The sequence below is a fragment of the Danio rerio genome, chromosome 17 (genome assembly GCF_052040795.2).
Source record: "Danio rerio strain M-AB ecotype USA chromosome 17, GRCz13ab, whole genome shotgun sequence".
Lineage (NCBI taxonomy): Eukaryota > Metazoa > Chordata > Actinopteri > Cypriniformes > Danionidae > Danio > Danio rerio.
In genome coordinates this window covers 25,665,980-25,690,491 of record NC_141037.1, presented here as the reverse complement: position 1 = coordinate 25,690,491, position 24,512 = coordinate 25,665,980, and the positions used below count along the sequence as shown (strand labels likewise).

Genomic DNA, 24,512 nt, shown 5'->3' with positions numbered 1-24,512 from the left:
TCAAATGCGTACTGTTCTTTTGAACTTTGTTTTCTTCAAATCAACATTAAACAAAGGTTTATTTGATTATTTCTGGAGTAAAATATGACTGTACAAGTAGCTTCATGGCTTCTTAAATATTTAGCTTTGTTTTCATTGTAATGGCAAGACATACAAATTTGCTCCTAAACAGTAATGATCCAGCTCATGCTAGTTTGAGGTGGCTAGGTTGGGATTTTGAACATGGTAGCTGTTTTTTAGTGGTTCATGGTGGTCCACCAGCCCTATGCAACCGTTTTTAGTCCCACTTGCTAATAGTGAATCTAATCAGCATCTTGACCAATTCATAACCATGCTGGTTTAGCAAAATTTTCCTGCAAGTTTATTTTTTTCAGTTGGACTATCTTTTAAATGCCATGATTGACTTTACTTAGCCCTCTTCTTTCTCTCTCTTACTTTTTTCTCTGTTTGCCGGGCTTCTCTTCTCTCTTATGTAGATCTCTCTCTCTCTCTCTCTCTCTCTCTCTCTCTCTCTCTCTCTCTCTCCCTCCTTTTCTCTCATCTTTTTCTCCTCTGTCTTATCACCCTCCCCACAGGACTCCTGGGCATCCTCCAGTATCCCATCATGCCCTTCTGTAATCTGTGACACCATTTTGTCAGCACATCTACTTGTATGTTTGACTTTAGCGTTCCCCTTTCCGCTTCTCTCTCCCAAAGTGTTTTCCATTGTTTTGTGTCTCTTTAATGTTAATGCTGATGGCCATGGCCAGGCTGTGCCCTAGAGGACTCTGATAAGAGCTGCTGCCTTTTCTGTTTTCTTTTAGTTGTTACTGTTTTATATTTTCACTTCAATAGCTTCAGGTTGAGATACAGAGGAGAGAGAGCAGAGTGGGTGATGCTTGAAGTTCACATACAACGAAAAAAGACTAATATAATTTGTTGAAAATTAAATTTACAATTATAATTTACAAATGTTTTATGTTAAATATTGTGTATTTGGTCACTTTATTAGCTACACCATTACACAACACAGGCCTAAACCATTAACACAAGGCAGCATGTGTTCATGGTTCCATATGTGACAAACGGTTTCATATCTAACAAATACACAAATGTGTTAGGGTGCTAAAAACAGTAATTAACCTTCATGATTTCATAAAGTTTTGTTTTTTAAAAAAGGCAGCTATGGTACATTGAATAAAAGTATAGATTTATTTTATTGAGGCCTATTTATTTATTTATTTATTTATTTATTATCCAAAGAATAGGCATAATCACAAAATGGATACAGACCTACTAAGTGACCATAAGACAATGAGTATGTTTACATGGACGCCAATAATACAATTTTAATACAATTAAGACAATACTCTGATTAAGAGTCTATCATGTAAACAGTTTTTTTGATTACCTTAATCTGACTAAGGTCAAGTTGAACTAAACAGAAATCGGATTAACATCGAGTATGCCTATTTAAGTTGCATTATTGAAGTGCAGTATAGACATGTAAACACCCTAATCCTTTAACTACCCCACCAAGAATAAAATATTTGGATTGCATTTCTTAACTCCTAATGTCGCTAGATGCTTTTTTTTTTAACACTTCCCATAATTTGTAAAATGTCAGCCTCTACCAAATGGTAGATATTTTGGTTTATGGTTAAAGTACCAGGCTTAAAACATTTACTATGAAAAATCTCAAAATATGAAGTGTAAGACCAATTTATTTAAAAAAATATTAAAAATAAAACATTTTTGAATACTAAATAATCTTTTTTTTTAAGTATGCCATCTAATTTTTCAGATTCTCATTTAACATGCTTTCTTAGTTAAACACAGTTATACCAAAATCAACAGTAGTAGTGCAACAGAATTATATTAGTTTTTTTTTAAATCAACAATGCTGTTTGAGTAAACCATTATTTAAAACAGTCATTGTTTAAATGACTTTAACAGTGATTAATTAAAACAGTAAAAACATGGTCAACCATTTGGTAGAGGGGCAGTCAAAAGGTTAATCAAACATTTACCATTTAAACTGCAGTTAAAGTGTAAAAATTAAAAATGAAACCTGAAATTACATGAAATTCCAGAAGAATTGTGGATAGCGTGGTGACGCAATTATATTTATTGATTTATGCTATAACATGTAAAACAGGATCATGAAAGGAACATCCAAAAAGCAACTCGTGTAAACCCCTTAATCATAGCGTTGTCTTATTCAGATTAGAACAAATAATTTGATTACTGAAGTTCATGTAAATATAGTCATTATTGACTAAAAACCTTTTACATGGAAAGTTGAAAGACTTCTGAACTGAACAGCAGCCATGTGCGTTGCTCAAGCTTGTTTTTACTTTTACTTAAAAAAATCAGTTTTGTTCTGAGCTTGGTTACATTGTGTATCTATTGCTGGACACTACAAATAGAGCAGAAATACAGGAATGTCATGGGAAATACAAGACATCTGGGGCCTCATGTATCAACGCTGCGTACGCACAAAAACTTTGTGTACGCCAGGTTTCACGCTCAGAATCGCTCACGTTTGGATTTACTAACAATGAACTGAACGTGGGAATGTGCGCAGCTCCACGCCAGCTTTATGGCTGGCGTACGCACATTTTTTGTGCGTGTCTGTTTTATTTCCATTGGCGACTCCTAGAGGCAGTTGTGTTAAATTCCTCTCTACAAAGTGTCTGAGCCTTGCAATAGCAGCTGTATGAGACGGGTTCATTCATCTAGCAGGTATATAAGGTTTCTATACCATACAGTTGACCAGCTAAACATTAAAGCACAATTTACAGCAGTCGCCTGTTTTCCCAATGTAATCTACTGCACGCACATTGCTATAAAAACACTATCTGAAGATGAATTTGCATGCGTGAATCAGAAACATTTCCATTCAGTAAATGTACAAATAAAATATGATCCACAAACTTATTAATGATTCCTACTTGTCTTTCTCGTGATAAATAGTAGGCAAAATCTGATATGTAGCAGTGGAAAAAAGAGGAAAGAGTTTATCAGACGCTGGATTCGAAATGAGTTCATGCTCAAACGTGTCAAAACATGTTGACATGCGCTTTACGAGCTGCGCCACTGAGACTGTTAAGGTTACCGCAACATTTTACACATATAAACCACCCTATTTCTTTTTCAATTCACTCAGTGTGATGTTCAGACCCAACTGTGTTAACCGCATCAGCTAAACTCTCCCACTTAATTTTTTTTTCTTTTGTTGTTAATTCCGGAGAACAAATTTGCAAATAACACCGCTTTTCTCCGCTCTACCTCCGAAAGCAGCACCTCCAATTCACATTCTTTTCAAAGTTTCTCTTTTGGCTAGCTTTTGCCATTGCTTTTTCGTTGGGTTTTGCCAAAGTAGAGCCATTAGCATATTTATACGGGGGAGGAGGCAGGGAGGGGTTTTGTGCTCGTGCATGTTGCGCTCAGTTTCACGTTCATTCGGATGTACAAAAGAATATGCGTGGGATTCGGCGTATGCAGTGTTTTATACATCTGAATTTTTTTCTGCGTACGCACATTTACAGCTTTGTGCGTACGCAATGTTTTAGTATGATTTTCACGCAAGTCTTCGTACATGAGGCCCCTGGTCACCCTTTTTGAGGGCTAAACTGGGGCTATTCAACATTCTGTCAGGGATACAGCACTCCTAACCATGGTGTAGCACGCTCCTTTAGGACATTGATTTGTGTGTCATTGCTATTTTCATTAATGACTTCAGGACCACAGATGACACGGATAAAAATGAGGACTGTGAAATCCCAGCTTAAGAAGCCAGAGTACACTGAAAAAGAACCGGAGGACAAAAAAGGAAGGGTTACAGAAAGTTTGGTAGATTATGTGACTCGCTCAACCTTGTTGTTTGTTCCAAATCATCTTTTAATTCCTGAAGCAATTTCAAAATATCATGGCTTGGCAAACAATATGTTTAGATATTCTTTTGGCATTTAAAATAAATGTATACATGTGGAAAACAGTCTTCTGTCTTAAACCACTCACTCTCTGTGCTCTGCTGTATACTCGCTCTCTGTGCTATTATTCAACAACAACTGCAGTCATTTGTAGTGGGATATTTAAGACTATATATTTAAGGCTTTTTTTATAAAAGCACAAATACCTCCTAATGTCAGGTGTACAAACATTAGTAAATTGTGTTGTATGATTCATTTAAATACTCCTCTCCCGTTAAACTTGTGTCTTACCAGGAAGCTATTACAACTGCATATTCAATAAGGTTGGGCACAAAAAAAAATTACAGCCCATGCCTTTTTCCTGAGCAACTCTTTTCGGGGCATGTATAGTAAATACTGATAGTACTGTAGTGTTTCAACACCAAAAAGACAGTTTGCTCTGGTGCAAGCCATTAGTAAATCTGGCCCTAAATCTTGTGTACCTGATAACGTACCAAAATCAGTAAATGTCTGGAAAAGGGTGTTACGTTTTTTTTTTTCTTCTTTTTTTCTTCTTCTTTTTTTTTTTTTTGAAATTGAGGAGTGTGAGGTGAAGAGTTAAGATGAAATTAAAATGACTTTTTAGGGTTGTTTGAGGGGCTGCTGTTCTTTTCCTTTGGGAGTTTCTGCTGTCTGCAATTTCAGCTGTCAGTCCAGGTTAGATGGGACACTTTTACTTGTGTCTTTGACTAAAGAGAGTTCTGAAGTGAGAAAGAGAGAGAAAAAGAGAGAGAGGGTAAGGGAAAGTCAAAAGAGGACATGTCTTCCTTTCCCTCACTCATCTCCTGAAATCAGCAGGTGCATCTCTCTCCACTCTCCGCTATGACCCTTCATAGAGGCAAAAGGTCACCAGGGGTCAATCACTTGCTGATGATTTCCTTTCCTTCGTTCCACTGCCGTCAGCTAAACTGCGTTGGTTATCTGCTCTCGCCCTGCTGCACGTGAATTCACCGGCCTGACCTTTTTAATTTCGTCTGACATTTTTTATTATTCAATTTGCCCTGTATTCTCCTACATTGCTAAGGTCTTGTTGCTCAGAAAAAAAAGTCGAATGAAATAGAATTTTAAAAAAAATGTAGATTGCATGAAATAAATTGAAGGATGACGGTGTGGATGATAATTTACTATGAAGGGCAGAACTAAAGGTACAGTTAAAACGAGAGCGCCATAAATGAGGAATGATAAATTTAATCTGGCCCTGATTAAATAAGGGAAAAGAGGAACAACGTCTCTTTGGGGTCGACCACTGGGCAAACAGAAAGATTGCTTGATGGACTCATCCTTTGCTCAGGTTGAATATTAATGTGAATATGTCTGTGTGAGAGAGAGAGAAAGAGAGGGAATGAGCACCGATAAGACTTTGATAAAGATTCCTTTTCCCAGGGATTTAATTATGTTACCTTTTAAATCAGAGCAGGACCAGAGGGCCGGATGCTCCTTGTCCTTGTTGTAAAACACTCTCAGTGCTGTTTGACTTTAATGTTCACCTGCTTTGACAAATCTCATGTGTAATTTAGAGATTTACAGCAAACACACAACTGCAACTTGCTTTCCATAAGCTTCTTTAACAACTTAATGAGTTTTCAGTGATTGGATTACACTTGACCACTCAAGAACTCAAGTGTACAGGTATCCAAGACACATTGAGATTATTCATAGGTCATTCAAAGGATGGATTTTGACCCTAAAGTTCTGGAGACAACATATTTGAGTGTATAATTAAAGGATTATAGTTCACCCAAAAATTTCCTGTTGATTTACTCACCCATAGATCATGCAAGTTGTTGGTGACTTTTTTGTATGTCACCAGCCCTCGAGGTTTCATCCTCAATTGTCACCGGAGAACAATTGATATCTGTTTGACCGTTGACTTGGACTTATATGTGTTGATTTTTTAATTAAAAACAAAAATTATTATGTGCACATTATGCTAATATTACAAATATTTATAGAAATATATTTCGCAACTTTAACCCTTTAACTGCCCCTCAAAAAAAAAAAAGTTTGGATGGCATTTTATAACTCCTGATTTCGCTAGTTAACACACTAGACATGTCGGCTTATGGTAAAAGTTCCGGAATTAATACATATACTTTGAAAAATATGAAGTGTCAGACTAATTTATTTAAAAAATATAATCAAAATAAAACAACTTCCAATAATAAATCATCTTTTATTTTTTGAAGCTTGTCATAAACTATTTCAGATTTTCATTTAACTTGTTTTCTTGTTTTTTGTTTTGTTTTTTTGAACAATAAAATCAAAATCAAGTGTAGGAGTGCAACAGGATTATGTTTGTTTATATTTATATGATTTAATTTTTGTAAATCATTAATGATGTGTGTATAAAACATTTAAAACAATCATTTAAAGAACATTTAAAACATGTCATTATTTAAAACAGTCAAAAATATGTGTTTACTGTAATGTTTGATGAATTTAATACATCATTGATGAACGCATATTTTAAAATCTTCTGAAATATTTTATCAAATTATTCACCAAAATGCTTATTGTACCAACCCAAATTTGGGTCAAGTAAAAAGCTGAATTAAAAATTTAATTAAAAAAAATTTAAATGAAATAATAAATCAATGTTTTTGTTTGTCATTATCTGAGCAAAATTTGGGTTCAAGAAATTGACTAGATGCTTTTTGTATATAATAAAATGGAACTGAGAAAACAGGGGCGTAGTTTGGCTTCATTATCTTGTTGTGTGTTTTATTTAATTCATTCTAGGTTTGGTTGATTGAGTTAAAATTCTCCAATACTGTCTCTGCTTTGAACAGATCTCAGGTAGACTGACTGTGTTTTTCTGTTGACCCCAGTGTTTAGACAGGCAGTTGGAGACGTCTATCTGAAGCAGTACATATACAGCTAGAGGAGGTACAGGGAACATGTTGGCCTCGGGATCAGGATTAGAGTTAGTTTGACAGCTGCTCAGTGTGCTTTCTGTACGTTTCCATGTGCAAAAATGGCTACAAACTATCTTTTATGGCATGTGTTTACTCAGTAAGAAATGATCCAATATACAGCAGTATAACATATTGTGTATGTTAAATCTTTAAATACCTATTTTAGTTAGTTTTTTAATGCTTGTCCTGCATAAGCATTTAGGTCAAAATTTATTCCTGTATAAAAGTGATTATTGTTTATTTAATGACATTTAAAGTTTGTAGTTATTATCATTCTGCGTAAATCTGAAAATAGCAGAAAATAGAAAAAACAAAAACTGTCTGCAGATTCTGTCTGGCCCTGGTAATAAGCCACTAGTTAATAATAAGAATTTGTACTTAAACTAAAGTGTTACCCTAATTTCAAATCTGCAGATTTTAGTTGATTTTCAAAGAAAGGAAATGAGATTTTTCATTGATAAATGTGTTGCCTCTCTATCACAAGTACACATAGACACAGAAGAGACCTGTCACAGGCAGATGATGCACTTGCTCAAAAGAACACTCAAGTGTTATTCACACACCAATAATAAAAGCATTTGCACTTTTTCTTTTTCTATAACAGAAAGACTCAATTTAATGTATCACTCTGCACCAAAGCTGTTTTTTCCTCCACAAACTAACTGACATCTCACACACACCTGAAACAATGCAGTGAAACTATTACTAGGAATTGTCAGATACTTAAGCAGTCAGTCAAAAAAGCTATTTCAAAAACACTCGGCACTAAACAGTCGCTAAAGCTGCATTCAGTGTGTGGCGTAGAGGGGTTGTGTTTGTCCCACTGGCTGACCTCGCTTTTGTTCTTCCCCTGATCAGTAAATACTGCTTCTTAATTTGCTCGCACACGGCACAATAAAAGCCCATTAACGCATGCAAATGTGTGGCCACTTCAGCAGCTTGCCACGGCCGGCCGGCACTGCTGTGTTCACGATACTGTGGCATCTGCAGCGCGGCACTCTGGGATGTGCCCGTTGACATTGTGAACGAGTGCACAGGGAGCGCTGCGTCTCCGGTGAGTGCCAGAAAGGGAGTGCGCGCTGTGTTTTGATAAGCAGTTTCGCTAATTTACCATTCAGGTCATTCGCATGTCTTAATTTGGGTGGAACAATGAGACCAATTGTCTCTTTTTTGTTTCAGGCAAAGTGCTTTTTCCCAGCCTGTCTTGCGAATCGCAGCCTCGCGTCACCCTGATGTCAAAAATAAAGATGCAATTCTCTCTCTTTTTCAAGCTTATCTTGGCCGTTTTGAGATGGGGTCATCAAAAATGAGCCTTCTGCCTGACTGTCCATCTCAAAGTCTGAATTGAAGCTTCTTCCCTATGTGGAAAAATTGGGTTTCTGTCGGGGAGAGAGAAAGAGCTGACTCGCTCTAAAAGCTGGCGAGAAGATGAAAGAATCCTCTTATGTCAGTAAACTTGTTAAGAGGCTGTGCTGGGGACAGCGTTTTCCCAACAATTTTTTTTTTTTGGTTTAGCGTTATTTTATGTTTGTGGTAAATTTTATTTATTTATTTATTTTGGAAAGTGGCAGAATTTTTTTTGCCCCTCTCTCTTTCTCTTTCTCCCTCTCCCCCTCTGTTAGCCCAGGTCTGGAGATAAGACTTGGCATGCTCAGCGCTAACCCTGTGACACAGACAGAAAGCAGAGATGCTGCTCTTCCTTCAATATGACATTAGATTTAATTTTTTCTGCAACCTTTAGCCATCCAAACAGGTCACGCGGATGTAGAGATGGCTGGACCAAGGATATTTGAAAGTTATGTTTGGTCGAAGTCAAACTCTATATTTTTGCTGAAGTAGTCAGTACACAAGCTCCAGACACACTGTGGTGCTCATATGGGTGTCTCGGGTTCATATGCAAAATACAACATGCCCTAATTTCATTTCCACATCTTTTTAAACAATTTTTATTATATTTGTTTTTTGTAATTTACAGCTGCAACTCAAGGCTAGAAGTATTTATTTATCATTTTGTTACATATTGTATGAATCTAGCTAAATTCCTTTCCTTATATAATCAATGCTGTCCTTAATGTAATCTGTCTCTGTGTTGAACTAAGCCCTATTCCTCACTATCCCCAAAAGCCATACCAATAAACATATTTATAACCTTATTCAACCTTTAACAATTTGCTCAAATGTGTTCAAAATTCTAAGTTTTAATTTATTTTGTATTTAATTTATAGTCCATTTTAACCCATTGGATAGATTTGAATATATTTGACCTACATTTGGGTTAAATTTATCCACCATGTTTTGTGTAATAATAACACGGAACCTGCAAGTAACCAACTAAAATCCTGTCACCTACCCATACCACTAAAGCTGTCCATAACATTTACAAATCCTTAAACCTGCCGACACTACTAAATTTGCATCTAACTACAGTATAACTAACCAATAAGCGTACACATGCCACTAAACCTGCCTATAAACTTATGCATGCACAGATTGTGTACCTAACTCTTGATTAATTCTTAAATCTACCCATATTACTAAACATGCTCTTTATCTTATTCTTAACCAATACCCCTAAATCTGGATATAATGAATGGAAATTCATTTTTGAGATTTGATATCACGCTGCATTATAACATTACATATCACATTGGATTGGATTTGGATTGGTATGTCTTTAATTTTGCTTTTCAGCAATAGCCGACACAGATCAACACTTGAACAAACATAGAAATAACAGTAAACAATAAAATTAACCATGATCAAGTGAAATATTAATTTAAAAAAGTTACCAATTAAAACATGTTCAAGAGCAGGAATATTCAATGTAGATGAGCAAATACAACTTAAAGCTTGTTAAGTAACCCAACTGCAGCTGGAGTAAGTGAATCCAAATATCTGTTGGTTGGACCTAGCCCGTCTGAAATAAGTGTGCATTCTGGCTGATGGCAGGAGGCAAAACTTAGAATAAAAGTGGGTGATTCTTATCTGCTAGAATGGACATAGCCCTCTGTATGACTCTCACCTCATACACATCACATGCCCAATGCTGTTAAGATTTGCGATTTTGAGATAGGTGAACAATTTTTGCAAGTCTGTTTTTACTTTTCACCCTCAAATGACTATACCAGCATATTAGGTCGGTGCGATGTGAAAAAAATAAAAATAAAATTGTGTTATTTAAAAAAAATAATATAATAATAATAATTAATAATATATATTTTTTTACATATATTGCAATTTTAATTTGATTTGTGATTTTAATTGTGTAGTCAAGCTTCAGCTCAATATTCTGTATCTTAGCTTCTTATTGCTAAAACGCAGTGAGTGTTAGTTAAAAAAGGAACTGAAAAGGCATGAACTAACTCCAACTTTTATTTAAATTTGTTTTTAAATATTCAGTAATGAAACACTAAATTTTCTCTAGTGCAAACAGTAGTGAGTTGTGGCGTTAGCCATCTCCTGATGCCTTTGTGTTGTTTTTTTCATATAGTGTAACAGCTGCAAACAACGAAATTTTACTTTGCTGTTGCAAGCTACAAGATCTAGTGTCACTGGCAATACTTTTAGGTGACTTTTTACAAAGACACTCCTCATATAGCCACCTTTGGTGCTTTTTTTAGGTGCTGGTTGTTGTATTTTCTTGTTCCGTGGCAACAATTCTGCCACAGCTCTTACAAATTACTTGTTTGTGTTTGGTGTCTGAGACTTTGAAACCAAAATATTCCAATATTACTGACTTGCTGATTTTCTTTGATATGAATTCGACTATTAATGCTTCTGAAGCAGCAGAAGCCATCATTGCCGGAGCTTTCCTGTTTGTTTGTTTTTTATTGTGGGTGTTCCTCATAGTCTGGGGAACCTGCATTCGCAGCCTCTTGCGATTAGCTAATCACAACGTTTCAAATAGCGATTGCGATTTCAATTAATTGCACAACCCCACAACATATTACTGCAAAAGTTAAAAGTGGCTCAATAAAATAAAAATAAAATGTCCTTAGAAGAGGCTTTTTGACATTAAATCCCTTTACTTCCTCAAATAATTAACCTCATTATTAATGAATTTTGGAATTCTGTAAAATTAAACTTACGAGTGGCAGACATAATGTAGGAAATGTGCTTGCACAATTACAATGAATATCAGTAAACAGAATAAAACAAATTCTGATATCAACTGAGAACTGAAGTGGCACCAATATTTAGTTTGTCCTTAAATAACATTTCAAATGCATTTCTTTATGCTCTACTTATATAGATATATAACGGTGTCTTTCTTTTGATGATTTGAATTTTAAATGTCCTTTCATACCATCTGTAGCTGGCTAGCATCTGATGTTTGCACAGGAATGAACAAACACATCTTTTTTAATGCCATCTGTGTGAGAAAGAAAGAGTGTTGTAGCCCACTGGTCCAGGGAGTTGTCGCAGTGTGTGTGTGATTGTGTGTCTGTGTGTGGAGGAGACAGAGGTGTGTTCACCTTGTTGAGACGTGCAGAGGTGCTCCACACTGGGCTGACACCTGGCACAGAGCTCTGGCTCGAACCCAGACACACACAGCAGGAGTGAGTGTGTGTGTGTGTGTGTAGAAAACAGAGAGTGTGTGAGTGGTGTCATAGTCTGGTGTGTGTGCCAGCATGTTGTGTCAGTAAGCACCCTCGAGATGCATATGTTTATCTAAATAAAGGATTAATCTGCAAGTTGATGTAGTTTTGCATGCGTTCAAATCGCTTCACTTTTTCAGTCCCGACCAAAGATGCCAAAACTAGTTCTACTCTAAACACTATCTTTTCTGCTCTCAGAGGTGATGCGAAAAGCACAGTGCAGGGCTTCCATTTCATATCTCTGCTATTGTTTTGTCTGCCGTTCCTCTTTTTCACTGGCTCTCTCCCTGTTCGGACAGGCTCCAGATGTCGTTCTGCCTGGCGGAGCTGCATTTGTGGTCCTTTAGGAACAGCCTGCAAGTCCCAGGTAATTAAAAGACACTGAACGTCTCTCTTTCACACATTTGATTGCCACTAATACGTCCAGCTAACTTGCATTTACTGTCTTTTTTATTATTATTATTTGCACCCACTTGCTTTTCTCCGACTTTGTCTTGTAATAATAAATATTAGTCAGAAAAGAGCCAGTTAAACGGCCATGTCATACACTTACGATGGTTATTATTACACCACCACAGCAGTTAGTCTTTTTATTAGAGACATTCTGTGGCCTATAATTAAATTCATAAAACGTAATTATAGCCGTTTAAGAGGCGGTTTGCGATAAATACTTCATAGCGCACAAATTTGTGCCGTTCTTTTTGTTTTTTAATGACAGGCATAGTCATGTCCTCTTGCTCCTGTCGTAACCTTTTTGAACGTTTGTTCCTTCGTCTTCCTTTGTGTAATTTTCTTGGGTGTTCTGGTGTACTGTAAGTGTGTGTAAGAGGAATTTATATTTAGCTTTTTCTCACAGACGAGTCCAGTTATCAGTTATTTGGAAAATCCGGTGATAACATGTTGTCACGGATTGTATGCATGCATGTTTATGTACATGCGTTATATATTGTATTCCGGAATCTGTGTGCAAGCATTTTTTTATGTGATTGCTGCTCTATCGCCTCTAGCCAGACCTCCTGACCCATGCATTGAGTGAGAGAGAGGGAATGAAATGAATGAAAAGTTGATGCATCAACATGAGTGGATGGAAATGGTGTAGTCCATCTGTATTTGTTATACCATGTCAGAGGTCCGTGAAAAGTCCAACTGGAAATCCAATGCAAAGTCAAAAATTCAAGATGCTCACAGCTACAGTACCTTAGGAATCGGGGTTTCTTTATCATTGATTAAAGGATATAAAATGTAATTTACTGCTATCAAAAGTGCTAAAGTGCTCACATATATTTCTTAATGTGCATGTTTGTTTGAGTCCTTGGACAAGACTTCCCAATGTTTGTCTCTAACCGACTTGCACCTTTTACAGATAGAGATATTGGCACATACCAACTCTATGAAAAAGGAGAACCAGGTATGCGACTTTCTATTATTTCCTTAAAACAATTGTTTATTCTATCACATTTTCTCTGTTTATAAATATTAGTATTGTTAATGTGTCATGTAACATATTTTTAGTAAAGAACCGTAATAGAGTAATGCAATACCTAATAATTTTTGGAATGTTATTGTCTGCCCTTTTTCTACAGTTTGTTTTATTTAGCAGTTCATTTAAGGTTTTTGAGAACCTATTAAAAGCCACTTTTCCCCTATCAGGTTGAATGGTTCTAAGAACACTCAAGTATAATAGTTGTAGTTTTTCCTTGTATGCCTGGTTTGGCATGGCATGATTACAAACCATTCTTGGCCCGGAAGTTTAAGCATGACAACTGCATCACCTGCAGTTGCGCAGTAGGTAGTGCTGTCGCCTCACGACAGAAGGTCGCTGGGTTGCTGGTTCGAGCCTCGGCTCAGTTGACGTTTCTGCGTGGAGTTTGCATGTTCTCCCTGTGTTCGTGTGGGTTTCCTCCTGGTGCTTCGGTTTCCCCCACAGTCCAAAGACATGCGGTACAGGTGAATTGGGTAAGCTAAATTGTCTGTAGCGTATGAGTGTGTGTGTGAATGAGTGTGTGTGTGTGGATGTTTCCCAGAGATGGGTTGCGGCTGGAAGGGCATCCGCTCTGTAAAAACATGCTGAATAAGTTGGTGGTTCATTCCACTGTGGTGACTGCAGATTAATAAAGGGATTAAGCCGACAAGAAAATTACTGCATCGGCACTCTGTTTTCTGTATTTAAGAGCACTATTTTTTTTTTTTATAACAAAGTTAATATCAGATCAAAAAATATTTGATCATCATCCATATTTGCGTTACCAATCAGCATCTGACTGGCCTAGGTTTGAATGGAATGGAACTATTAAGCAAAGAGGACTGTTAGTGGAAAAGCAGTTTCTACTGTTAGTAAATACTAACAAAAATGAAAGACTGAATTGTTGGCCATTTGTGTTGGCCACAAATGTCCTAAACATAAAGGGAATGACTTTCTTGTTAAATTTAAATATGGATAAATATTTTTAATTAATGAGGAAAAAAATCATTTGTTGACCATTTTTTATATGAAATGACATGGAATTTATACTGTAGGGGATCAAACAATTGTTCTGTTGGGTCCTGATGTTCTGTGTACACTTTTGTACATAATACAATTATTTTTAATATAAGGGTTAATGTACATCTCTTCTGTTGTTTTCACTGAATAAAGCCTGGCATGTTTACCAGCTGTTGTATAAGACTTAAGGGCTTTATTGTGCTAAAATTGCAGCTCAATGTACATTATCCTGTTTATTACGCAGCTACTTGCCACAAAAGTCAGAATTATTAACCCCCCGTTTATTTTTTCCCAATTTCTGTTTAACGGAAGATTTTTTCAACACATTTCTAAACAATCGTTTTAATAACTCATTTCTAACAACTAACTTATTTTATCTTTCCCATGATAACAGTAAATAATATTTACTAGATATTTTTCAAGACACTAGTATTGAGCTTAAAGTGACATTTAAAGGCTTAACTAGGTTGATTAGGTTAACTAGGCAGGTTTGAGTAATTAGGCCAGTTATTGTTCTGTAGACTAGTCTAAAAGAGGCTAATAATTTTGACCTTTAAAATAGTTTTTAAAAAATTAAAAACTGCTTTTATTCTAGCTTAAATAAAACAAATATGACTTTTTCCAGAAGAAAAAATATTATCAGGCTTACTGTTAAAATTTCCTTACTTTGTTAATTATCATTTGGGAAATATTGAAAAAGAAAGAAAATTCAAAGGAGGGCTAATAATATTTTAGTCAGTTGTTGTCTGAGAATAACGTACTTTGGAATGAAGTGATTGACTAATTAGGATTAAGTATTCCAGAGTAGTTTAATGAGTGTGTATCTTGTGTGTCTGTTGCTTAACACCAAACATGCGTGCAATCTTCACTCACAGAATGCTCTCCAATTTTTGCAAAATTCTATTAATCTCCCCATCTTCTTTGTTATTTTTTAAAATAAGCATTTAATTTAATTCATCAAAAGGTTTGCACCTAATACAAGATTGAAAAAAGAAACTCATTACTTGCTCATCCACATTGAAGATGCTTCTGGCCAAATGAATTGCCACCAGGTTTCTTGATGAAGTTCTTTTTTAATTTATAAATGTGGTGCAGATTAAATGTTTAGTAATCCAGACCCCTCATGAGATGACACAGTTGGCAAATAAAGCAGAATGAAATGCGAAAAGCTTTAAACAAAAACTAAATTATTCTTTTTTTTAATACTTTAGACTTGAATGATTTTGTTTGTGCTGTTATTTTATCTATTTCCAATGGTTAAAGTTGCATTGATTGGAAGTTTCTGAGAAAGGATTTATGTAGTATATTTCTCATACCTGATGTTAATTAATAACTGAGATGAAAATCTTAATGTCGAATCTATATGTAAATAAATTGCAAACAAATAGGTGTGTTTGTATCGTGTTGTTAGTGTGTGTTGTCAAGTGGCTTTTTTGATCATATTGAAATCATTACATAATAAATATGATCATGATGAGATTATGATGTAGACTTTGTGATCTTCAATGATCTCTTATGGCCCCTTTATGATGTATGTGAATGAAACATTCCTTCCTTATAAGAAGGATTTTTAAGGCTTTAATAGATGATGTGTGTGCTATGTATGGAATATAGCTCTGAAGTTTGGCTTTGAGTTTGGCTTTGAATGTGCCACCTGCTGTTTCTCATGGCCACCAGAAGAGGGCGAAGGAGACCCATGCTTTCCTCAAGGATGGGGGCTCTTTCCACCCCTCTGTCCCATAGCAGATGTGTGTGTCTGGGACAGGCAGGGGCAGAATGGCCCTTATCTGATTAGCAGCAGTAATCCTGGAGCTGTCCAGCAGGTCCAGGCCTCCAGCAGAGAGAGGCAGGGCTCCTGTAGAGTGAGGCAGGGAAGGGGGCCGTCTGGCTGGGCCGCTGAGGGCTGGAGATCTGGGACTCTGGGGTGAAATGGGGCTTAAGGTATGGTACTATAACATAGAGGAGAGAGAGCGTGCTGACAAAGCAGGAGTTTGTTCTTGCCTCAGTCATTTCCGTCTGTCGGCATACCTGTCCCTCTCACTGTATGAGTCAGTGTTTTTCTTCTTTTTTTTTTCTTTACAAACACACACACATTTGGGCAAGACGACAACCGAGTGGCCATATGCTGAGAAAGACACTTGAGGAGTGTTTACACACACCCACATGGGTGTTGCTTAAACTATGGGCACTTTAATGTGCCAGGTGTAGATTTTTAAATATTTTAATTTGTTGTATTCTATATTTAAATATATTTTAAAATTTTTTTCCCAATTTTGCTTTTATTCACTTTGTCCCATCCTCAAACAAACTTTCAATTTTAAGCAATGAAATTCATTAATATTTCTGAACATTACAATAAAGTAAAAATAGAAATAACATAATTTAAAAACATTTGTTCAAGCAACATATATGAAAGGTTTTACTATGATAAGTTTTTTTTAAATCACAAAGTGTGAATATATTAATTAACTGTGTATAATTTAGTATCTCAACTGTTACAATTACAGCAGCATTAACAGGTTAAAGGCTAATTGACATTAACATTTGAAATGGTTCACATAAATATTGAAAATGCCATTTCTGTTACAGAAAGCTATTTAATGCAATACTTGATTTGGCTTTATCGGAAAGAGTTTCTTGAAAATTGTTAGTGTTGGACAATTATTGGTAGACAAGTTAAACTGTTTAGCATAAAAAAATGCATTATTTCACCACATATCCAGATCATCCACAATATTAATTTGATGTGCTAGCGATAGATTTTGTAATAATTTTTTTATTTTGTTGTATTCTGTATTTTAAATATAATTTAACTTCTTTATTTTTTTCCAAACAAAACTGCTTTAATACATATTGTCCCATTCTCAGGCAAACTTTCAATTTTAAGCAATGAAAATTCATTACAGATATAATACTTCTAAGCACCATAATAATGTAAAAAAATGAAATAACAATTTAAAAATGAATTGCTAAAGCAATATGAAAAGTTTTGCATTAAAGTAATTTTTAATATGATATTTTTATTGCAAATTTTGTAACTGTCCTCTATGTTGTTTTCATCACAAACCAAAATCAAAAATTGTGAATATATTAATTGTGTATAATTTAGTATCTCAGCTGTTACAATTAAAGAAACATTAACAGGTTAAAGGCTAATTGGCATTAACATTCCACATTTATCACATAAATATTGATGTCACAGAAAGCTATTAAATGCAGGTCTTGATTTGGCTTTATGGTTTAAGAGTTCTTGAGTTTTGGAAAATTGTTAGTGTTGGGACAATTATTAGTAGACAAGTTAAACTGTTTAGCATTTTAAAATATATGCTTTAATTCAGTTTGCTTTTACCACATGTCCAGATCACCCACAATATGCACACACAACTCACTTATACATCCTCTCTCATAAAAATGATTTTTTTTTAACAATGTATCCCTCTTTGTGCAGCCTCTCCTACAGATCAGCATTACTACAATGAGAAACAGCAGTTTGCAGACAGTAAGTAATCCATCATCAAACAATTAACCTTCATGTCAATGACTGTATTAGCTCATTATTAAAGAGCATCAGTTTACATGTTACTGAAGCAACACTCATCCAATCCCTAAATTAAACTGCTTCAGATGCCTGGAAAATGAAGTGCCCCATTAGTGCAAATCTGACAAATATTAAGCATCACTCCACTTCTTTAACCCTCACGAGTATGACGCAACAGTAATGAAGGATGGGGATAAAAAAAACACTGCGTAAAACTGTAATGTACTGGTGGCTTTCAAAAGTTGGGACAGAAAATGTGTTTTTGCAGTAATTCTACAAACTTTAGTTGAGCACCAGCTGTCTCGAAATGTATTGTGTTTTTTTAATGGTGCAGCCATGGCGTAAGATTTACTACTGTGTATTCTTGTAGAATGTTTCTATTGTATTTTTAAGCTTGTGGCATGTTTAAAATAATAATAAAAAAAACCTTAGTAATATGGGTAAGTTATTATTAAGAAATATGAGTAGTTGTTTTTGTCAAATGTTTTAAGTAGTCTGTTTCCATCAACATTACATTTAGTCAGGCGTTCCTCTCTGCTTTTTAATTTTTGTGTTTGTTTTATTGCAAGTACAGCTTTATTCTGTATTGCAATTGTAGTTTATTCTACAGTAGCACTGACAGCTTTATATTGCTTTTTTATTTGGTTATGATGTTGTCAGATGTTCATTTCCACTATGGCCACAGTGTCTTCCCATATAATGCCCGGTTACCTCCTACCCGCTTGCCCTGCTGGTGGGGCAACTCCCGTCGCCCTCGAGAGAAACACAAACACCCTTATCAGAAGACACAGACCCGTCCCCCTCTCGCCCCCGTCCTGCTCGTCCCCCACCTCTCTCCTTCATTTGCATTCATTTATTTCTGCATCCTCTTACTCCTAAAAGGCAGGAGACGTTTCTTAATAGTGTAGAAATACCAATAAAAAAAACTGATTGGACTTGATTGCGAAATCTTTAAGAAAACAAATAACAGACCTCCTTCATTTCCGTGGGTCCCTGTCCCGGATGAGCGTATTAATGCATAAATGCAAACGCATACTCACAGATTGAACTCAGCCGAGAATTCTATTAACGTTTCTTTCTCTTTTTTTTCCTCCCTTCGCTGGTTTGCTCCAGAGGGAAACAGGGACTGAGATCTGAGCGGAAATTTGGGGGGCTTTGTGAGCGGAACGAGGCATTTTGGAGTGGCGTATTTAATGTGTTTAATATGTTATGGTAACTTTGAGTTCTTCCCTCGGGTGACTGTGTTAACTCAGGGAGCGCTGATTGAATGAGACCACGGCGTTACACTGAATTTAGCCTCTGTTGCGCTATTAGTTAATATTTTGATTTTAAATCCCTTCTGTCTACAAAATGAGAGAAATCAAAAGAGAGAAAAGTAAATATTTCAACTATAGTGAAAATAGAAGATTGATGTTTTTGAACATTAAGAGGAGGAAGCTTTGCATTGTAGATTAAGTGAAAATATTGGATTTTGGTGGGAATGAGGCATTACGTTTGCTGTTAAAACGGAGTAGTTTTAACAAAAAAACATATCCATATGGGAAAAGACTTTTTAAATTGACTAAATTATATAAGATTAAAAAAAGTGCAACAAATTGTTTAGTAATATAAATAAATTTTCAAAATGGGAATTTAAAAAATAAAATAGGTACATGTTTAAAGTAAAATGTTTATTTTTGTTTGATATATTTCCTTATTGTCATTTTTATTTTATTGTTATAACTTATTTTCAAAATTTCAAATAAAAATTTATCATTTAGAGTATTTATTTGCAAGCAATGACAATTGGTCAAAGTACAATATTCCATATTTATGAACCTTTAAAGGGGCAGTAGGTGATTGTCTTCAGAAACATTTTTGTTGTGCTGGTTAAAAGTCTCTTTACATTCCAATAATACTAATTAAAGTAAATGATCTAAATGTATTTAAATTCATTTTTATATTCTGGTTGAGGCATAAGACTAAAAAATGTTCATCCAATTAAAAATTGTCTGGCAGATAATTTCCATAATTCTGATAAGTAGCCCAAACTATCTGTCAACAAATGTAGATTTGTACAACTGCACACCTGTTCACGCAGATCCGCCATTTGCGCGTACACACACGCCGCAGCCACGTGGACACAAGTGTGAGTGATAAAAACAAATGCTAAATCAAAACTTTTTAAAATCCTGAATCCATATTGGAATTACTTTTGAACGCTGGAGGAAGGATGACACCATGGCTGAAGTATTTCTTTTAGACAGGTAATGTTCTGTTTTAAAACTCTTTTAGTCACGCAAATATTATGTAGATTGTGTTGTTACACATGGGTTATATGCACAGAAGTGTTGTTTAGGCTCTGAAATCTGGCGATGGACTATTTTCAAGTTTGTAAGGGACCTTTTACACCATCGATAATGTAGATTTTTATTTAGTTTAACAACAAAGCATAAGTAAATAGCGCTATTCCACCTAGCCTGCTTTACTTAGGTGAAGTTGAATTTTATATTCACATCGGTTCATTTTTGAACGCGCTCCCTGTATTGTTTACCATGCTACTTTAAATATTCTGTATGAAATAGCATGTAACTATGGCTTAGTAATAATTGTAATGTCTGTATCCTGCTGGGCAAACATTAAGTATACAGTATAGTCGCTTTAGGACAGAGCGGGTGAGAGAGTGAGACCCGCAATACTTGCATGTGTATGTTAAATAATATATAACTTAAAACGTGCTAGATATAATACAGTTTTTAGTTCATAAATGTAGTATTATAAAGTACTATAAAGTTTTCTAACTGGTGAATGGCATGATCTAGTGGGCCTCAGTCATCTTTAGCGTGTGCATTTGTGATTTCCAGTAGCTGGTCTTTGACTGCAAGGGAGGGATTGTATTTGAAAGATAATATGCTAACCAGTTAGCATTTAAGCAGATCACCTTTTGCACCTTTAAATACTTAAAAAAAAAATGAAAAAAAAGAGAATATTTTACTCAAAACACATATCTCTTTACTGATTACTGAAGTGGTAAAATTTTCCAAAAGCTTTATATTATTATTGTTTTATTCATTCAATCATTTTCTTTTCAGCTTAGTCTCTTTAGTAATCCGGGGTTGCCACAATGAAATGAACCACCAACTTATCCAGCACATGTTTTACGCAGAGGATTTCCTTCCAGCCACAACCCATCACCGGAAAATTATTATTTTATCTACTTATTATTTCAAAATATATAGCAATTTGTACAAAAATTAAATTAAAAACAAAAAAAAAATCAATGCCTTCGTAGATATTTGAATATTCTTTGATATCTGTCCATCAGTTAAACTTTTTTTAAGCAATCATCTCTTATATATATATATATATATATATATATATATATATATATATATATATATATATATATATATATATATATATATATATATATATTTTTTTTTTTTTTTTTTCACACCCTTTTCATGGCGGTTCATTCTGCTGTGGCGACACCTGATTAATAAAGGGACTAAGCTGAATAGAAATTTAATAAATCAATATCCTTTTCATTCTTGATTGTATCCAATGTGTTTGGGCCCAAATCATCATCCAGACTGAAATGAGTGGATTTAAATTTTAAGCTTTCAGCTCAGATTCATTTTCTAGGGTGACCTCAGGTGGAGCTGTATTTCAGGGTCAATCCTTTGCACCCTTAAAACACACTTTGATTGCTTCTTTTAATGCCTGAGATGACGTTGCACTTTATACCTGTGTCCTCTCCCTCTCTCCTGTCACTCAGGTCGTGGTTACCCATGGTTCCTTAGTAACCGTCGCCCAGAGAAGCTGCGTGATGCCCTAAAGGAACTAGAGGTATTTGTTTACATTTCCTGCAGTCCGATTAACAAATAGCAGCATTCTCTCTTTCTCCTTCCTTTCATAAGAAAAGAAAAAATCCCCCGACCTCTCTCTCTCTCTCTCTCTCTCTCAGCACCTGTGTGGGTGCCTCTCTGTCATCGTGGGGGATATTTGAGGGGGATGATTGGGACTGTGAGCTGGCTCTCTCTCTGCCTCTGGCTCTCTCACACAAACCTAGCTTTGTTCAGTCCGACTCGGGTTCATTTTTGCTGCCTCTCTGTATCTGAAACTGGAAACATCCTTATAAACCTGACCCTGAAAATGCTCAGACGACGTCTACTCCACATTCTCTGCCTCTCTTTCTCTCAGGAGCTGCTGCAGTCGTGCCCGGTCATGAGTGTCAGATGGAGAAGCAAGCAGTGCTGTCAGGTACCTTACCCAGCATGCACCAGTACCCAGCAGGCATCAGGCCTTCTTGGCGTGAGTTGGCTCGTGTAGCAGAGGTCAGGCGATGAGCATATGCAGACTGTTTGTGTCGAATACTCTTGGGGAATTTATCTCTGGGATCAAAAAGTTTCCCTTCTTAAAACACATCGCTGCAGCCCAGCAGTTTTCCCTTCAGTGAAGATGGATTCTTCAGTCACATGAGCACACCTTTTTTGCTCATAAAGTGCTACATTTAAGGCATTTGAAAAGGTCAGGGAGACCAAACTGAGATTTGTTTTAGGGTCTGATTGAATGTGGTGTCCATTATCGTGTGTTCACGTGATATGGAAGTTAAATGTTCAAACATTTTACACAGAATGTTATCAGTCAAAATGCAAAAATGCAAACTACAGTCCACTCATATGCATTTTCAACTGCCTTTAGAAAAGGTAGATGTGAACTTGATTGGATTGACAACAAGAACATATTTAAGAGGATGTTTCAGCCATTTTTTGTTCTATAGAGGGAAAGTTAATGTTTCAGCCATTTTTTGTTCTATAGAGGGAAAGTTAATAAGCTTTTCTGAGGATACAATAAGCATTTATAGACAATAGATATGGGGAAGACCAGTGTTAGGGAAAGTTACTTTTAAAAGTAGTGCATACAATATTGAGTTACTCTTCCACAAAAAGTAACTTATTGCTTTACTTTTTATGGAAAGTATTGTTACATTTGTTTTAAGTTACTTTTATGTTACTTTTCCTTACCTGGCTGAGGTTGGAGCTCTGCATTTAACAACCACCTATAGAACCTACACCTTCATATTCCTTTAAAAGATGTAGGATAAAATTATATTTTGAGAACTTGAGTCCTGAGCTATACATGCTGTACTGTATATATAGATTAATGAAAGCATGTAAAGTAATGTGTTTGCTACTTTTCAATTCAATTCAGCTTTATTTGTATAGCGCTTTTACAATGTAGATTGTGTCAAAGCAGCTTTACATAAATGGTCATAGTAACTGGATCAGGGTAGTTCAGTTTTAGTGTTTAAGTTCAGTTCAGTTCAGTTTAGCTCAGTCAGTGTGGTTTTAAAGTCATTACTGAGAGTTTTGTACGTTTTGTGTTATTAGTTAAGTAAATTCACTGTCCATTGAAATATAGATTGCAATAAAGCCTAATAGTACGAACATGAAATAAATTATAAGGCAAAAACAGATTTTAAACCTTTAAAATGTGTGACAACAAAATGAACAGTAAGGGGAAAAAAACACATCAAAAATAAATACTTGAGCTTTATACATTAAATAAATTGCTTGATGTGGCCTTAACAAATGTAAATAAATGTAAATCGTTTCCCAAAAGAGAAAAAAATCGTACTATATTACAAAACATAGTTGCCTCTACTGTAACGTGAGACAGTGACTGCACCTTGTCAACAATAAAAGCAATAACCATTTTTTAGTTTAGTCAAATTATTTGTTTTACCTGGAGACTGTTAACTGATGTCAATCATAGCAATCATACTTTTGTTTAAGTAATTCAAATAATATTACTTATTTTTTAAAAGTAATGCGTTATATTACTTGTTACTTTGAAAAAGTAATATTATGTAACCCACGTTATTTACTTTATAACGCGTTACGCCCAACAATTTCTTCTCAAGTGATACGATCAACATGTTGTTGAGCCTTTATTTACTCTCAAATCAAAATTTTAATCAACACACACACTTACACACACTGCATTAAGTTTGGCATCACAAGCCTGTAACGCAAAATTAATGGCAAATCTCATTGGTCATATTATATGCTATGATGTATGCATCACGATTTTCACATAATCTTTGAATAGGTGTGTTGATCAAGTTTTCATTTGGACTTCTATATGTGTCTTGCTGAAAAAAAAAAAATCTGAACAGAAATTTTAATAAAGTGGCCATCATGGTGATGATCACCTTACAGCAAAAAGGTCGCTGGTTCGAGCCTCGGCTGGGCCAGTTGATTTTTTTTTCTGTAGAGTCTGCATGTTCTCCCTGTGTTCACGTGGGTTTCCTTCAGGTGCTCTGGTTTCCCCCACAAGCCCAAAGACATGCGGTACAGGTGAATTGGGTAAATTGGCCCTATTGTATGAGTGTGTATGAATGTTTCCCAGTGATGGGTTGCAGCTGCAAGGGCATCCGCTGTTTAAAACATATGCTGGACAAGTTGGCGGTTCATTCCGCTGTGGTGACCCCAGATGAGTAACGGGACTAATCCGCAAAGAAAATTAATGAATGAATGAAAATTTGAATAAATGTTAACAAAACATTATTTTGTGCCTGAGAACAGCCCCTATAATGTATTTATGTTGAAATATTTACTGTAGCATTTTCCCTGTCAGTGTGAATGTGTGATTGTCCATTGCTATGTGCAGATGCTCTTGAGATCAGGTGTGTTGGTGACCCTGATTCTAGGCGGAGCTCAGGTTGAACGGGTGGTCATTGACAGAACTCTGGTGGGGCGATTACCTGCTGACACCATCAGTGACGGTGAGTAAATGCACACTTGCCTTCCTCTCTTGTCTCTTTTCATTCTTTCTTCTTGTCTCTCTCTTTCTCCTTGCGGTTTCACTCACTGCTCATTTTCTCAGCATGAGCCTGGGCGGCTGCACACCCACAGGTCACGAACGCCAGTCCCTTCTGTCTCTTCCTCTTCTGTTACTCCCAGAGGAAGTTGGAAAGGCACGGACACATGCACACATACACTAAGAGGTTCCTCTGAAATCTCTGGGGAATCTGGCATGACT

General features: G+C 35.8%; 1 protein-coding gene across 11 annotated transcripts in view; it reads left to right on the top strand.

Annotated features, from left to right (window-relative positions):
- Positions 1 to 24,512, top strand: part of wdpcp (WD repeat containing planar cell polarity effector) — a 131,319-nt gene that overhangs the window by 54,576 nt on the left and 52,231 nt on the right. For all 11 annotated transcript variants that reach the window (XR_015513394.1, XR_015513395.1, XM_087290496.1 and 8 more), the window contains 6 exons: positions 11,766 to 11,833; positions 12,830 to 12,874; positions 17,397 to 17,447; positions 21,244 to 21,314; positions 21,669 to 21,728; positions 24,141 to 24,255. Coding sequence is in view for 9 of the 11 variants with exons in the window: in XM_087290496.1 (XP_087146622.1) it covers positions 11,766 to 11,833; positions 12,830 to 12,874; positions 17,397 to 17,447; positions 21,244 to 21,314; positions 21,669 to 21,728; positions 24,141 to 24,255 (410 nt within the window). In the remaining 2 variants the exon portion in view is untranslated. The remainder of the gene's footprint in view (positions 1 to 11,765; positions 11,834 to 12,829; positions 12,875 to 17,396; positions 17,448 to 21,243; positions 21,315 to 21,668; positions 21,729 to 24,140; positions 24,256 to 24,512) is intronic.